Raw genomic sequence first — 18,639 nt, 5'->3', positions numbered from 1 at the left:
CTCACAGCTCAAACTGTAAATTCAATCTACAAACTTTTATCAATTGTCACAAATAAGGTTCACTGCTTGAAAGAGTCTTTTGCAAAGTTTATCATCAGTCAAACAAACATTGCAGAAGGACCCAGGAGAACACATAATGATAGGCATGGGATGGCTAACGCAGAAATGGTAACTAGAATAGGCCCCTCTCTCCCTTCTATAAATGAGAGAGGAAAGAATATCCACAAAGAAAACAACACTCAATCAGATAGTTCTAGAGGTGACCATTATAACCTCAGTTTACAGACCAACCAGGTTACCATGCAAATCTATGAAAACAGAAGGAATAGAGGACATTGGAGTGATAGAAAAGCTGTTAGGCAGTCTCTGAGCCAGCTGCTCCGCTGCGAGTATACACAGATTGATCTATTACATGCAGAGTGGCTGCTCACAAGAAGGCAATGTATGCTGTTTCAATCCTTCAAGCAGTCCATAATTTCCTCAGTGCTTCTTAGAATGAAGCACTTCCTGAGCAGTTTTTCAATATTTCCAATACATGTTTTCCACTCAGGGAACCTGCACCCACTCCTGGTTCAGTCTCTCCATGAGGGAACTATTGCTTTAAACCAAAGCGGCAACAGACCTCATACTGATAAGTTTGAAACACGGGCAGCTGAATCAACCTTGAGAAAACAGAGAAGTGATCCACAAACAGAGTTACCCACAGTCACTGATTCTGCTGAGGGTGTGCCGGAAGAAATGTTGATAGACTTTAACGATATATTGCCAGAACCTGAGCAAGCTAATTATACACAGAGACTGGATAATTTAAAAGAAGCATTGACAATAACTATTCAATCTAATGTATCAAATAACAATTATCATAACTATCATCCAACAAGTGCCCCTATGGAAAACTTCAACTGACTATATAAAGGCCAGTGCAAGAAAAACAGTTTCAACATCATGTCATGGAATGATCCTGTGGAAGGTAAGGATATTGGTGCAAGAGACTTGGACTACTGATGATCTCCTGCTTAATGGCTTTTATTCATATAAGCTTGAAACTTAACATTAAGAAAACCAAGATCATGGAATCCAGCCGTCTCAATTCTTGGCAAATAGATGGGGAAGAAATGGAGGTAGTGACAGATTTTATTTTCCTGGACTCCAAGATCACCGCAGACGGGGACTGCAGCCAAGAAATTAAAAGACACTTGCTCCTGGGGAGGAAAGCCATGGCAAATCTAGACAGCACACTAAAAAGCAGAGACATCACCCTGCCAACAAAAATGCCTATGGTCAAGGCTATGGTCTTCCCAGTTGCAATGCATGGCTGTGAAAGTTGGACCATAAGGCTGAGAGCCAAAGAATTGAGGCCTTTGAACTATGGTTCTGGAGAAGACTCCTGCGAGTCCCTTGGACTGCAAAGCAATCAAACCAGTCAGTCCTAGAGGAGATCAACCCTGACTGCTCTTTAGAAGGCCAGATCCTGAAGTTGAAACTCAAATACATACAAAGCCCTACATGGCGTGGGTCCGGATTACCTACGGGAGCACCTACTGCCAGCGTCAACATCCCTCCGTCCTGTGCGCTCCCACAGAGAGGGCCTCCTCAGGGTGCCACCGGTCAGAGAATGTCGGCTGGTGACCCCCAGGGGGAGAGCATTCTCGGTGGGTGCGCCAATCCTTTGGAACCGCTTACCAGCTGAAATCCGGATGGCCCCCGACCTTCGCTCCTTCTGGCGTGATCTAAAAACTTATCTATTCCAACAAGCCGGCCTGGCCTGATGGATTTGGGTTTTAATTTTTTTCCACTCTATTGCTTTATTGTATTCTTACTTTATTGCTCTGTACACCGCCCTGAGTCCTCTGGGAGAAGGGCGGTATATAAAACAAAAACAAACAAACAAACAAACAAATAAATAAATAAATACTTTGGCCACCTAATGAGAAGGAAGAACTCACTGGAGAACAGTCTAATGCTGGGAAATATTGAGGGCAAGAGAAGAAGGGGACGACAGAGAATGAGATGGCTAGATGGAGTCACTGAAGCAGTAGGCATGAGCTTAAAAGGACTCCAGAAGATGGTAGAGGACAGGAAAGCCTGGAGAAACGTTGTCCATGGGGTCGCGATGGGTCGGACATGACTTCGCAACTAACAACAACAATTCATATAAGCTGGAAGCAAGGCCAGGCATAGGCCCAGGGAGACTGAAAGCAGGGCTGGGTATATTTATTTCTACCAATTTGAGAGCAGAGTCCACACTTATTACAACTTGATCAGAAGGTAAGGAGAGCCCTAACAGGATAATTTTTTAAAAAAAATCCGTGCAGCCTTTATATCAGCCAACATGACTCAAAATTTATTAGAACTATATAAATGTTTAGTTTATGAGCTACAACCATTATTAGCACATGACCTAAATTTCTCAGCTAAGAGGTCCTGTACCACCTCCAAACGATGGTTTGATAAGGATTGCATAGAAGCCAAGAAAGCCCTTAACTTGGCATACAAGGGGTACAAAAGCGAGACTGGGTATGGCAATAAAGCAATTCTTAAACAGTTACTTCCACTTAAAAAACAATTCAAGCAATTGATTGCATTCAAGAAGAGACAAGACACAAGGTCTTCCTGGGAACAGCTCATTGCGGCAGCAAAGCAAAAGAACTCTTCTTTATTTTGATGTCTAATAGCTTGCCATTCTGAAAGAATCTACACCCCATTAGACTGTCATATATCATATATCTCCTGTAACCGGGAAACTCCATTTTCGGAGAATGTATGAAGACCCCTCCATCAAGAGTACAAGGTCTATAATGAAGGATTTACCTGAGGCCTCCAGTTTCAGAGTCTGAAATCAAATCCCTTATTGGCCAATTCAGGATTGGGAAGGCTCCAATCACTGACTTCATTTCGGCCGAATTACTAAAGAATAATATGGAGTGGTGTATACCCATCCTGGCAGCGCTATTCACCTATATTGACTCCACCAGCCATGTCCCAGAGGATTGGGGCTTGGCAATTGTGGTCCCAATTTATAAAAAGGGAAAGAGAGACAACCCTGCCAACTACAGATCAATAAGTCTGCTAAATATAATCAGCAAACTCTATGCCAAACACCTTCAAGATAAATGAGTGGCTGGACCTCGAGAACCTGATTGCTGAAGAACACAATGGGTTTAGAGAGGGGAGAGGCACCATAGATCAGTGCTTAGTTCTTCATCATTTGATTGAAAAATATGCATCAGATAGACCTGTATCCTTATATGCTGCCTTTATAGATCTTAAGGCAGCTTTTGACATGGTTACAAGGACTAAGCTATGGGAGAAGCTGGAAGCTGCCTCATTTGATCACAGACTCCATCTGTTATGTGCCTTACATACCAAAACATCCCTCAAGGTGAGGTATAATATGCAAGGGTCTCTCTTGAGGTCAGTTGAAACGCAAAAGAGGGTTAAACGGGTGCATTTTGACCCCCTTGCTCTTCAACTTTTACATAAATGATATGGTAAAATGGTTAAAGAATCCAAATTACCACCCCCAAAAAATAAGTGACTGAAGCATTGCTCTGCTGCTCTATGCAGATGACGCTATGATTCTCCAGGACTCCAGTTGGCCTTAAAAGAACCTTGTGAGTCCTTGTCCAGTATTGCAAGTATAATAAACTGGACATAAATTATGAGAAAACAAAGGTTATAGCTTTTGCAAAAAGGCCAAAACGTTACTCATGGTATTTAAATAGCCACAAAATAGAGCAGGTAACCACCTTTAAGTACCTAAGGGTGGTCATCCATGCTATTGGCTCACAAAAAGTCCATGGAGAATATGCGGCTGCCTCTGGCCAATGATCAGCAAATCCCATTCTTAAATTTTTCCACACAAAGGGAGGACACTATGTTCAAGCTGCAATCAAGCTCTTTCTGGCCAAGTCGCTAGCACAGCTTCTTTACGGGACCTTGCTCGGACCCTCAGCTTCGTTTTTACACCACTGGAAAGAGTTCAGTCCAAATTTATCAGAACAATTCTCCAGATGCCGCGCTGTGTCCTAAATGCACTTCTGGGGCTGGAGACTGGATTGATAAAAGTCGAAGCAAGAATCTGTATAGCTTCCTTAAACATTTGGCTAAGGCTTAATTACTTTCCGCAAGGCCTTGCTCCATTAATTCTACAAGATAAATTTTCCTCTTCATGGATCAAGGCAGTCAAGTCTAAACTGGCCAAACTAGGCTTCTTGTCAGCCTCAATTCTCAAATTGGACTACGACCAAGCAAAACAAACCTTGCGTCAAAGGGGACACCGAGAGGCAAGCAGACTTAGGTATAACTCCGCTGTTTCTGGCTCCAGTCTCTATTAGATATGTGATTACACCTGCCAGGAATCTTAGTCAGTTGGAGTCAATAAACCACCGGAAAGCATTCTCTCTTGCACGGTGCTATGCATTTCTATCAGCTGTCCTGTATGGCAAGTATAAAAAGACACCACTGTCTGAAAGACTGCTCCTGTGGCTCAGGACAGGTGGAGACCATTGGACACATACTCCTTCGATATTCTTTCTACAGAGCTATTCGGAAAAAACATATCCTCTCCATAATTGATAGGTATCCCGGTCGTTTTGAAAGTATCTACAGTGGCTGCTTAAGGATCAGCAGGCAGTGATCACAGCACAGGTGGCTAGATTCTGTGCAGCAGCATTGGGGATTCGCCAGAAACATAATCATTTTAGATCTTTTTAATAATCTTTAATAATTGATTTTATTATGTGTTTTATCCAGTTTTAGACCATACTCGATGTATTTTTATTGTCAGGTCAGTATGATTCATTCAGTTTTTCTGAAACTAGCTTGTTTTTGATATACTATCTCTAAAACTAGGCAGACCTTAGGCGCCCATTGATTACATCATTGTGATGTATTGCTACGTCCTCTTGTGATGGTTCTGTTTAGTTTTGTTTTATTTGGATGTTTGATTTATGTGTGGCATTTGGCTGTAATAAATTGATTGATTGAATTAGAAAAATGGCAAAATTTGTAGGGAAGAAATTATAAAATAACAAGGCCAGCTACTTATAAAGAAAATCTATATAAAACGTTTTATAGATGGCATCCACCACCTCCAAGATTAGCAAAAATGTTTAAAAACATGTCTAGTAACTGTTGGAAATGTAGGCAAAATCCAGGCCCGTACTATCACCTTTGGTGGACATGACCTAATAAGGCAAAAAAAATAATAATGGTCAAAAATACACATGTGGCTAGAGAAAATGTTAAGAAAACATGTAGATTTTAAGCCAGAACTATTTATTCTCGGTATAATTACAGAGAACTATGTCAAAAAATGTATATATTTAATATTACATGTATCAGTGAGAATTACATTTGCACAATATTGGAAAAATGAAGAAACACCATCAGAAGAAGATATAATTAGGAAAAGTTTGGATTGTGCGGAAATGGATAGGCTTACACTGAAAATGAAAGGGAAAGAAGATACAGAATATTTTCAAACGGGATAATTTTTATAAATGGCTAGAAAAACGCAATAGAGAGTAGAAATGGAAGCTGTATTACTATTAATGTTAAATATGTGAACCCAGACAACTCATTGTTTATTAGACACTTAAGATTTGTAACTATAAAAACTTAATAAAATATCATGTTCCTTTAAAAAAATAAAAAAATAAATGTTATTTTCAAATTCTAGAGTGGATATGACAATTTCTGTGACTATGAAAAATCACTACTTTGGAACATCAGGTTTTAGTTTTTCACTAAATTAGATCATGTCTCTTACTTTATAGTACGATAAAGCGCAGGAAACTGTGCTGTGACAAAGTCTCATCAAGATTCTTTCATGCACCGCAATAGGTTTGTGGTTTTATCTGGAAATGATCAAAATATTGCAATAAAATGCCATCTTTTTTTATAGCACTGTTCGGATATGGGATTACACACAAGATGCTTGTATCAATATTCTTAGTGGGCATAAAGCACCAGTACGAGGATTGTTGTGGAATACCGAAATACCTTATCTATTGATATCTGGCAGTTGGGATTATACAATCAAAGTATGGGACACAAGAGATGGTACATGCCTGGACACAGTGTATGATCATGGTGCAGATGTTTATGGTAACATGTTTGATTTTGTGTTTTTGTACATTTTATATTCCTTTTGAAAATCCTATTATTTTAAAATATTTCATTGAAATTTTTAATTCCTTTTCTTTAGGATTAACTTGTCATCCTAGCTACCCCTTTACTATGGCCTCTTGTTCCCGAGATTCTACTGTGAGACTTTGGTCTTTAACACCTCTGATAAATCCTCTACACTTATGCATCTTGGCAGACAGATCATGGGATGAGATAATTGGAAACATTGGTGGGTAAATGATGGCATGTGAGCAGATTATATACAAAATGGTCGTATTTTCACATATTTTCCTATGGCTTTTGTGAAAGGCTGTTCTGGAAGGCACAATGATGATTACCAAACAATTTTTTCCGTAAGGAATAATGTAGTGAGTCACAAGTCAGCCAACACCGACAAGTTCTAGCTTGTGCACTAAGTACCAAATAAATGTTAAGTACCAGGACAAATTTTGCATCAAAATGTGTTGCATACCAAATTTGATGAGTTCCAAAGCAGTTGAGTACCAAGGTACCACTGTATTTTCTTCAGGTCATAGATGAGTTATATTGACTTTTTCACTTTAAGCCAGAGGTCCCCAACCTTTTGGGCACCAGGGACCAGTGCCATGGAGAAATGTTTTTCAGTGGACCACAGGGGGTTTGGTTTTGCATACTACCTGCATCCCATGGATGGGGCTTCACTTGTTTGCTTGGCCTGGTTGCTTGCATGCTGCAGATCAGTGCCAGTCCATGGACTGGTGGTTGGGGACCTGTGCTCTAAGCATTATACACAATTCCTATTGATATTGTATTTTCATTATCCCTCTATTCTTGCAGGTTGCTGTATGTTGATAATTAAATGTGTTGATGGATTTGGTACACATTTTACTTCCATGTTTGCCCCCCTTATTAGACTGAACAACTAACTATCTTGTTTTCACTGTTTGGAATTGATTTTTCTTTGAAGTATTTTTTTGAGTTAGATTTCCTGAAGTTTTAGAGATATATTCTTCTCTTTAAGAAGTAGCAATATCTGATAGTTGAAAAAATAATGGTAGTACTGGGATAATATAATTCTGTAAAATAATTAAATAACTGTTTGTTTATATTTTTATTTATATACAAAATTAAATACCTTTTAATTGTATTGCTTTATTGTTTGTGTATAGGTATAAGCATGTACCAAATAAAATACTACTTTTAATACACCTTATCATTAATGTACAAATAAATAAGAACAAATAAATTTGACAAATTCCATATAAAGATATTTATTCCTATTTCAGCTGAAATTATAGTTTATTATGTTCATGAATGTCTACAACTTTATCACAAATGGTTTTGCATAACTAATGGTGAAACAGAATATGAATTCTTACTGAATAACAAACTATACTCAGGGACTCATTCTGATACTCAATAAACATTCTATTTTCTTGCCTGACTTAAACAAGATTTGCAATATGCAAATTGCAATAATGGAAAGCAGATTTAATAGAAACAGACGTAAGAAATGTTCAGGATAATTGCTCATACCACAGAACAATACAGATGGTGAAATCTGTTGATATGTTACTGTAGAATCCCTAGGTGAAGTTGAGAGGGTCAGAAAACCAAGTTTGGCATGCATAGTTGTCTTCATCTATGAGGTAAAATATATGTTGATATTATGTTCAATTCTCTTTTCAAATATTTTGATTATTGGTTTTTAATAGATCGTGCGGTTGAAATAGGTGCTCCTCCTTTGCTATGTGGGAAAGCATCTAGGGATATTAAACAAGAAATAGAGAAATTAAACAGTAATCCTCGAGGAAGAAAGCTAAGGTGGTTTTCAGAATGTTTATCAGTAAGTATTAATTTTTTTAAAAAATTATATATGCAATATAGAATTTTCATTAACAGTCTCTAGTAAAATCAAGACCAGGAGCTGACTGTGGCTCAGACCATGAGCTTCTCCTTGCAAAGTTTAGGCTTAAACTGAAGAAAGTAGGGAAAAGCACTAGGCCACTCAGATATGAATTAAATCATATCCCTGTTGAATATACAGTAGAGGTGACAAATAGATTTAAGGAATTAGATCTGATAGACAGAGTGCCTGAAGAACTATGGACAGAGGTTCGCGACATTGTACAACAGGTAGCAACCAAAACCATCCCAAAGAAAAAGAAATGCAAGAAAGCAAAATGGCTGTCTGAGGAAGCTTTGCAAATAGCTAAGGAAAGGAGGGAAGCGAAAGGCAAGGGAGAAAAACATAGATATGCCCAATTGAATGCAGAATTCCAGAGAATAGCTAGAAGAGATAAGAATGCCTTCTTAAATGAACAGTGCAAAGAAATAGAAGAAAACAATAGAATAGGGAGGACCAGAGATCTTTTCAAGAAAATTGGACAGATGAAGGGAACGTTTAATGCAAAAATGGGCTTGATAAAGGACCAAAATGGCAGGGACCTAACAGAGGCAGAAGAGATTAAGAAGAGGTGGCAAAATTACACAGAAGAACTATACAAGAATGAGCTTAATGTCCCTGATAATCACAATGAGGTGGTCACTGACCTTGAGCCAGACATCCTAGAATGTGAAGTGAAGTGGGCCTTAGAAAAGCTGAGCAACAACAAAGCTAGTGGAGGTGACAGTATTCCAGCTGAGCTATTCAAAATCTTAAAAGACAGTGCAGTAAAAGTGCTACACTCAATTTGCCAGCAAATTTGGAAAACTCAACAGTGGCCACAGGATTGGAAAAGATCAGTTTACATTCCAATTCCAAAGAAAGGCAGTGCCAAAGAATGTTCAAACTATCGCACCATTGCACTCATTTCTCATGCTAGTAAAGTCATGCTTAAAATCCTACAAGCTAGACTTCAGCAGTATGTGGATCGAGAACTACCAGAAGTACAGGCAGGATTTCGAAGAGGCAGAGGAACTAGAGATCAAATTGCCAACATACGCTGGATCATGGAGAAAGCTAGGGAGTTCCAGAAAAACATCTACTTCTGCTTCATTGACTATGCTAAAGCCTTTGATTGTGTGGATCATAACAAACTGTGGCAAGTTCTTAAAGAGATGGGAGTACCAGACCATCTTATTTGTCTCTTGAGAAACCTATATGCGGGTCAAGAAGCAACAGTGAGAACTGGACATGGAACCACTGATTGGTTCAAAATTGGGAAAGGAGTCCGGCAAGGCTGTATACTGTCGCCCTGCCTATTTAACTTATATGCAGAGCACATCATGAGAAAGGCAGGGCTAGATGAATCAAAAGTTGGAATTAAGATTGCCGGAAGAAATATCAACAACCTTAGATACGCAGATGATACCACTCTAATGGCAGAAAGTGAAGAAGAACTAAAGAGCCTCTTGTTGCGGGTGAAGAAGGAGAGTGCAAAAGTTGGGTTGAAACTTAACATTAAGAAAACCAAGATCATGGCATCTGGCCCTCTCAATTCCTGGCAAATAGATGGGGAAGAAATGGAGGTAGTGACAGATTTTATTTTCCTGGGCTCCAAGATCACTGCAGATGGGGACTGTAGCCAAGAAATTAAAAGACGCTTGCTCCTGGGGAGGAAAGCCATGGCAAATCTAGACAGCACACTAAAAAGCAGAGACATCACCCTGTCAACAAAAGTGCGTATAGTCAAGGCTATGGTCTTCCCAGTTGCAATGTATGGCAGTGAAAGTTGGACCATAAGAAAGGCTGAGCGCCAAAGAATTGAGGCCTTTGAACTATGGTGCTGGAGAAGACTCCTGCGAGTCCCTTGGACTGCAAGGCGATCAAACCGGTCAGTCCTAGAGGAGATCAATCCTGACTGCTCTTTAGAAGGCCAGATCCTGAAGCTAAAACTCAAATACTTTGGCCACCTAATGAGAAGGAAGGACTCACTGGAGAAGAGCCTAATGCTGGGAAAGATCGAGGGCAATAGAAGAAGGGGACGACAGAGAATGAGGTGGCTGGATGGAGTCACTGAAGCAGTAGGTGTGAGCTTAAATGGACTCCAGAAGATGGTAGAGGACAGGAAGGCCTGGAGGAATGTTGTCCATAGGGTCGCGATGGGTCGGACACGACTTCGCAGCTAACAACAACATTGTATATGGATTAATATTGAATTTAGAGTTCACTGAAATTGGCTTAGTCAATAGGCTTATTGATTTAAGTGGGAATTAAATGGTACAGATTTGAATCATTCTAAATGATTAAACTCTTTATATGTAATATAGAAGCCCTGGTTTAAATCAGGCAAATAATCTGCAGTTTTCTTTGTTATTTGCTATCTGTTGAAAGATTTTATTATAAAGTCTAGAAATACCTGAAAATTATAGAGGAAAATTTGAATTGTATAAAGACTTTATTATGTTCTTAGGCTAGTAAAAACTATACATAAATAATCCAAAGGGTATATTATGCAAGGTTCATAAATCAAAGTATAATGCCATAATCTTGCAATTATATAATATATTTATTGAATTCACATCTTCACTATATGACTTTTTACTAAAAGCATCATAACTAGTCGTTATATTACCAGTTAAATTGCTGATAATAGCTAGTTCTTATATTACCAGCATGCACAGGAAAATTAGTTCCAATCTAAAATAATAAAATTTTATAGTGACAGAAATAGCAAAAGATCACAGACACTTAGAAATAAAGAGCAACCTATGGAGCCTCTCTAAATTCCATGAATCCAGTCAATTTAATACTTTCCAGAGAGCATCTTGAAAAAGACGTTAATTGCAGGCTGTATTCTAATATGGCATTAACAATATTTTCCTTTTTTAAAAAAATAATTCCAGCCCCGAGGAGGCAGTAAAAACCTATGGGATCTGGTTGCAGTAATAAAGGGTCAAGATGATAGTTTGCTCCCACAGAATTATTGCAAAGGAATTATGCATATGAAACATTTGGTTAAATTTAGAATGGTAAGTTTTATTCAGACTGAATATCTTTACATCATTTTGGATTTTGCAGTGCATGTCTATGTAGCCATAATTTTCCCCACAGATCTTCCTCCTATTTCTGATTATTTCCTCTCATTATTTGCTTTGGTAGCAAAGGAGAACAAAAGAGTGACTTAGGCAGCACAAATGGCAAAGTGCTTCCTTTGATCCCTCCTTACGAATTACAGTGATGCACTCTGGGGGCTAGAGTACTTTGGCTTCAGTCCTGGGGGAGTAATCCAACGAGCTGGGAACTCTTGCTAATTGGAGATTTTCTGCTCCCACATCTCTAGAGAAAATGTTGAAAACTGTCTTCTCAATTAAACTGAGCAGAAGTTTAATTGACAACTTCATTGGCACTGTGGGGACCCATAATACAGCTTTAATGAAAGGAAGCCTCATAGTTACTAAATATTTGCAAAGAATATTTATAACAAAATTCTCTAAAACAGTATGGATGGAAGAAACATTTGAAACCCACTCTTGGACATTTCTCTTTTAAAATATCTCTTCTTGCACTTGAGCCATTGAATGGCAGTGATTATAGATCTAAATGTTTTTTACTCTATATTTAGTTTAGCTTACATTTTTCCTCATTAGATTAAGCATGGCAGTTACAAATAATAATCATATCCTTAGTGTACAAATGTCAAAATATACAATAATTCTGTTCTGAATTACTATGCATTTTTTACTACTTTAGCTATAAGGTAAAGGTAAAGGTTCCCACGCACATGCATGCTACTCGTTTCCAACTCTAGGGGCCGGTGCTCATCTCCGTTTCAAAGCCGAAGAGCCAGCGCTTGTCCGAGGACGTCTCCGTGGTCATATGGCCGGCATGACTGGACGCCAAAGGCGCACGGAACACTGTTACCTTCCCACTGTAGTGGTCCCTATTTTTCTACTTGCATTTTTACGTGCTTTCGAACTGCTAGGTTGGCATACAAGAATAGAAATACTGTTTTTCTTTCTAAGAAGAATTTTCATTGGAGTGAAACTTTTTATTACAAAAACTACAGTATTGGGTTGAATTATTGTGAAGTTTTGTAAGAAATATTTTAAACCAACAGATCAACAGCCAGCTTGTGTTACAGAAATGACAGAAACATTATCTTGTTGCAGTTAATAATGGATCACCTTTTTGTACATTTTAAAGTATCTACACCTGAAACATTTGGGATGTTTCTGCAAACACATCTGCAAACTGAGTTGAAACAAAGAGGTGTACTTTTCTTCAGTATGATTTGCTCCCAATGAATTCCATTTAAGGTTTGCTATAAATGTCCACAGAAAAAACATAAAAAGAAGACAGTTTCTGCAAATCAGAAATGAACTGCCCAGGAATATACAAGAGGAGCCACTGTTCCTAAGGCACATGTATTATCTTTTGCCAGACAGCTGACTTTGTGTAACTAGGTCCGTGGTGGCGAACCTATGGCACGTGTGCTACAGGTAGCACGCAGAGCCTTTTCTGTGGGCACACGTGCCGTCACCCCAGTCCTAGGCCTTCAGCTGGGTTTTATAAAACCTTTTCGCTTTAGGCCGCCGCCGCCGTGTGCAAAAAAAAAAAGTTCAATCAATCAATTCCAACTTCTCGCGGGGAAAAAAATCTCGCAAAGTTGGAATAGATTGAACTTTTTAGTCCCACCCAGTCTGCCATTACCACCACAGCCACACCCACCCAATGGGCCACACCCACCCAATGGGTCATGCCCACCCAGCACCCAATGATACATAAGTGGCTTTTGGGTTGCAGTTTGGGCACTCGGTCTCTAAAAGGTTCGCCATCACTGAACTGGGTGATCTACCAGAAATTTTTTTTGCTTAGAGCAGCAGTTCCCAACCTTTTCTATACCCCGCACCCCTAGAACACTTCTGATATATTCTCGCACCCCTTACAAAAGTTAGAAATAATGGCAATGAATTATGCATATACACTATAATTTTGAAACCTCTAAACCCAAGTTTTCGCACCCCCTGGAATATTGTCTTGCACCCACAGGGAGTCACAAATAAAAGCAGATTTCTTTGGGTTCCCATTTATATCAGCATGCATTCTCTCTTTTCCGTCTTCCACATAATCATAGCAGTATTAACTACTGTATGTGATGGGAACAATTATGTTAAATATGAACCATTCTACAGATGGAGAGAACCTAACTATATGACAATTGATCATATATTAAGAAACCAGCTAAGCATGAAATGAAAAATACATTTTCTTTCTAGCTTAGGAAAAATTAATATTGAAGTTCTACTGAACTGTTTCTTTGATTAAAAAAAACTATAAATTTGATTGTTTCCCATATCAGATCAAATCCAGAAAGATTTTGGAATGATTTTTACAAGATAGATAGGTTAAGAATGATAGGGCAAGACACACTCCACTTTTTCCTCTTCCAGCATCTACCCACCTACTTTTCCCAGCACCTTATCTTCCCTGTCTGCTCTCATCCACTAACACTGCTGATATACTACTTTTTCCTACCTTTCCTCCTCTGATTACCTCTGTACAGAACTACCCATATTTGTATCTTTTCCCTGAACAAAACAGCTTCATTTTGTTATGTATACAAATTAAAGCACGTGTGTTTAGGCATGGATCTCTCGAATATTTAAATGTTCAGAACAGTTCATGCCTGCAACATTTTGCACATGTCTTAGAAACAATTTATTTTGGTTTTATCCTTGTAGTCCAAAGCACAAGAACTTACAACAGTAAAGATGTCTAAATTTGGAGGAGGCATTGGTGTACCTAGCAAGGAGAAAAGGCTAAAAGAAGCAGCAGAGATACATCTGAGACTAGGTCAAATTCAGAGATACTGTGAACTTATGGTGGAGCTTGGAGAGGTAAGCACCTGGACAATTTTACAGTACATAAATATATTATATGCAATACTAATATTGTAAATAATTTTAAAGGAAAATATTGGGGGAAAGGGAGCAAAAGATTGCAAATAGTCTAAGGAGTAAGAGTTATTTTTAAATAAGTGAATGGTGGGCAACCTGTCAATTATTTTTTTATATAAATGGTCTTCTGTTTCTTTTTTGCATTAATTTTAACCAGAAATATTTGAGTAAAATCTATGTCTGTCTATGTATTATATGGTTACTTTTAATAAATCAGTTCCATTCAATTATACTTTAAGCATGCAATTCTTTGATACTTCCCAAAAAAAGATTTTATGGTGTATTTGACTTGTCTCAAATACTGTCTATTGTGTAGTGGGTTGTGGACTGCATGGCAATGAAGGAACAGATGAGTACCGCATGTCAGCTCTTTATTAGTGGTAGGCGCGTACTGAACAAAGGGGGTTACCTGGACCCCTTATATACCTAGCCAGGTATCACTCTGGCCAATCCATCCATCTGTGTCTCCCGCTGAAAACCCTTCAGCCAATCCGGCCACAACACAGCGCCACCTGGTGGTTCCTGCAGAGCTGCTGCTTATACCCTGTACATAACACCCCTTCCCCCTTAAAAGAAAAAAAAACATATAGAATACAATTGGCATGCATACTACATTACAACACAATATCCATAATATTCTGTGAACAGCTCTGGGCCTGTTCAAGATTGCACATAACCTGCAAGATACTGTATGTTGGTGGTCTGTGAGTCCTGATAGACCGTCTCAGTCCTTGCTGGTCTTCCAAATCATCATCGGTGATGGTTGAGCACTGGTCCCAATGTTCTGTTTGACCCAGTCCCTGGTCTTCTTTATTTGGTTCAAATGTTTTTTGTTGTGATTGGTCACCCTGAGACCCTTCAGGAACCTGCTTCCTGATTTGATCTACATGACGCCTGATCTGGCGATTCCCCTCCACCCCTACAATGTAGGACAATGGCCCAGTTCTGTCAACCACCATCCCCGGAATCCAAAATTGACCTGGCCCGTAGTTCCTTGCCCAAACCAAGTCGTTATTGAGAAATTCTCTGGAGACTCTGGGATGCTCAGTCTCAGCAGCCACTCTATCAGGGAGCAGCCTGTCCAATTTGGTGATGAGCCTCCGGCCCCAACGAAGTTCCACTGGACTCTTGCCTGTGGCAGTGCAGGGTGTGGTGTGTTGAGCTAACGGGAACTGTGCCAACCATTGATGCCAGTCACCATTGATGATGTGCCGCAATGCATCCTTGGTTGTTCTTACCATGCATTCTGCTAATCCATTAGTCAACGGGTGGAAGGGCGCCATTGTAACATGCCTAATCAAGGTGGCCCTGGTGAATGCCTGGAATTCAGCAGAGGTGAATTGAGGCCCATTGTCTGAGACTAATACGTCTGGAAGGCCATGTGTGGCATAGAGCCCCCTGAGCACTTGGATGGTTTTGGCTGAGGTCATGCTAGTGACTGGTATCACTTCTAGCCACTTAGAGTGGCTGTCTACCACCACCAAGAACAGCTGCCCCTGGAAAGGGCCTGCATAATCAATGTGTACTCTGGACCATGGAGTGTGTGTCCCCATTTGAATACTGGTGCATGGGGCATCTCAGGTCTGGACCTTTGGCAATCATAACAACTGTTAACCTGTTCCTCAATAGCCTTATCAAGACCGGGCCACCACAGATAACTTCTTGCTAATGCTTTCATTCTGACTATTCCTGGATGTCCTTCATGTAATGATTTAATGACTGTGTTTCTCAGTGTTTCGGGAATGATTACGCTACTTCCCCATAACAGGCAGCCCTTGTGTGCTGACAACTTGTGCCTCCTATGGAAATAAGCCTGAAATTCGGTTCCTGGAGACTTTTCTTGCCACCCCGTGACTACCCAAGATTGAACTCTGCTTAGGACTCTGTCTGCTGCTGTTTCTGCAGCTATGTCTTTTGCCTGCAGGGGCACTCTGGGAGATCCTGAATGTAAAGTATCTGGGCTGCTGGTGCTGGATCAGGTTCAGCCCTGTCTAAGGGCAACCTGCTTAATCCGTCTGCATGACCCATCTCTTTTCCCCGTTTGTGCACTAACTTGCAAGAGTATGCAGATAGGAATATGGACCACCTAAGCATTCTGGGTGATAATATTTGAGGTGTCTGTTTATCCATTGTGAACAAACCCAATAGAAGCTTATGATCTGTGAATATGGTGAATTCCCTACCGTAGAGGTAATCATGGAATTTCTTGACCCCATCCACTATGGCCAGGGCTTCCTTGTCTATTTGAGCGTAGTTCCTTTCTGCCCTAGACAATGTGTGTGAGTAGTAGGCAATGGGCACTTGGTCCCCATTGTCTTCGAGATGGCTCACTACAGCACCCACTCTGTATGGGGGTGCATCACATGCAATGCATATGGGTTTTGACTCTATGAAGTGGGTGACAGTGGAGTTACTAGACAGTAGTTCTTTCAATTTCCTAAAACTTTTTTCATGACTCTTTGTCCACTTCCAAACAGCTTACTTGTCTAGGAGCCTGTGCAGAGGCTCAGCTATGGCAGCTTTGTGTGGCAGAAATGAATGATAAAAAAATTAAGAGCCCCAGGAATGCCTGTAATTCCCCCTTGTTTTTTGGAGTGGGGGCCATTTTTATTGCCCTCACCTTGGATTCAGCAGGATGAACCTCCTTGGCATCTATCCTGAAGCCTAGGAACTCAGTAGATGTCACTCCTATGCTGCACTTGTCTTTTTTAAGTTTTAGCCCTGCAGAGCGAAATCTGTTTAAGACAGCCTGCAGTCTTTCAGCCAATACCTCCTCAGAGCTTCCAGTAATGAGGACATCATCGAAGTAAGGGCATACTCCTGGAATGCCCTTCAGTGTTTTCTCTATCACTTCTTGAAAGATGCCTGGAGCTACAGAGATACCGAACTGAAAACGGTTAACTGAAAGCTCCTCTGTGCGTTACTATGGTCTGCACGTCAGCAGTGTCCGGGGAAACTAGGAGCTGCTGATACGTTTGTGCCAAATCTAGCTTTGCAAAAATGGCACCGCCCTGAAGAGAGGCGAGGATGTGGCTGACCGTCGGAACTGGGTAAGCATGCGAATTTAGGGCCTGGTTCACAGTGCATTTGTAGTCAGCGCAGATCCTCACCTCCCCATTAGCTTTTAGTGGGGTAACTATAGGGGGTCTCCCATTCAACCCCTTCTACGGGTTCTAACACCCCCTGGTCCACTAGCCTGTTCAACTCCCTCTCTATTTTATCTTTAAGGGCAAAGGGAACCCTTCAGGGTTTGATTCTAATGGGCATGATGTTGGGGTTTAGCTTAAACTTGATGGGTGGCCCTGTGTGTGTGTCTAGCTTGTCCTCAAATATGTCTGCAAACGCTTCGCAGACGGATTTGAGGCTCGTGGCCTGGACCCTATGGATCCCTGAGATCCCTATGCCCAGAGCCTTGAACCAGTCCAACCCCACTAGGCTAGTCCTTCGACCATCAACTACCAACACATCCAAGTTCCCACGGAACCCTCTGAACCCCACCGACAGAGTGGCCTCCCCCTTGATTTTCACGGGAGCATGCTGGAAGTCAGTTAGTTTTAGGTTAGTCGGTCTTAAAGTAGCCCACCGGTTGCTCCAGCCGCATACTTGTTTAAAAGTCTCCTCAGATATTATTGAGACAGTGGCTCCGGAGTCTAGCTCCATCTTACAGGGTATTCCCTGCAAGTGGACTTCTACCATAATTTTGGGGGTGAGTAACCGATGGACCCCCAAATGGGAAATGGCCTTAAGGTTCACTACAGCGTTGGAAGTCGCGTTTTGGGGTGTTCCAGTACCTTTTGATGATGCGTCCTCGTTCTTCTGACGGCTCCGGCAGACCACAGCGATGTGGCCTGTTTTCCCGCAGACTCGTCACTTAGCCGAGTGAAATCTGCAGGTCACTTGCCTGGTTCCCCCTGCAGCCAGCACACTTGGGACTGGTCGCTCCGGCTCCCAGAATAGCGTCAGTACTGGCCCCTCTGGCAGCTCTCTGCGACGCCATCAGTCTCCGCTGAGCCCCCTGGTCTACCCGCAGTCGCGTTGGTTGTTGTTGCGCCAACCTCCAGTCTACTGCGTCGATCTCTGCCGCCTCATCGTTGTCCGTTCCGCCGTACACAGCGCTCTCCTGGTGCACTGATCCCCCGGAGCTGCTGCTGGGTCGGTGGGTTGTTTGACTGTCACCGCTGGCTGCCTCATATGCTTGGACCTCATCCAAGACCTCTTGCAGGCTCATTTTCGGCTTCATGAGCAGTTTCTGCCGCAGCCGCTTGTCACTCAGCCCGAAAGTGATACAATCTCACAGGCGGTCCTCTAAGTCAGGAAACTTGCAAAGATGAGCGGCTTGTCGCACGTCCGCAATGAAGTCAGTTGTAGACTTGCCCGGCCTCTGGATCCGCTGGACAAACTGAAATCTCCAAGACATCTCAGACCTCTTAGGCATAAAATGCCCGTTCAGCTTGCTTATGAGGTCGCGGTAGGGAACAGTTGCGATAGGCATGGGTGCGGAAAACCCCACGGCCACATCGTAGATGGCAGACCCGCTGATGTACAGTAGCGCCGCTGCCTTCGTTCGATCCTCTGTGATCCGGTTGACGAGGAGGTAGCCTTCGACCTGGCCCAAGTGCGATTCCCATCGCTTGGGCTGGTGAATGTCGAACTCACGGATCTGAGTTATTTTTGCCATGGTCTGAC

At 41.2% G+C, this 18,639-nt stretch overlaps 1 protein-coding gene across 1 annotated transcript in view; it reads left to right on the top strand.

Moving 5' to 3' along the window:
- Window positions 1-18,639, top strand: part of WDR17 (WD repeat domain 17) — a gene marked incomplete at its 5' end in the record, with an annotated part of 133,002 nt that overhangs the window by 75,237 nt on the left and 39,126 nt on the right. The window contains 5 exons of the mRNA XM_081332409.1: window positions 5,909-6,111; window positions 6,212-6,361; window positions 7,827-7,957; window positions 10,900-11,025; window positions 13,738-13,893. Of these exons, the coding sequence (XP_081188535.1) occupies window positions 5,909-6,111; window positions 6,212-6,361; window positions 7,827-7,957; window positions 10,900-11,025; window positions 13,738-13,893 (766 nt within the window). The remainder of the gene's footprint in view (window positions 1-5,908; window positions 6,112-6,211; window positions 6,362-7,826; window positions 7,958-10,899; window positions 11,026-13,737; window positions 13,894-18,639) is intronic.

Source organism: Vipera berus, assembly GCF_964194415.1.
Source record: "Vipera berus genome assembly, chromosome: 7".
In the NCBI taxonomy this organism is placed as follows: domain Eukaryota; kingdom Metazoa; phylum Chordata; class Lepidosauria; order Squamata; family Viperidae; genus Vipera; species Vipera berus.
The sequence above is the reverse complement of the archived record's forward strand: the minus strand, read 5'-3'. Positions and strand labels throughout refer to the sequence as shown.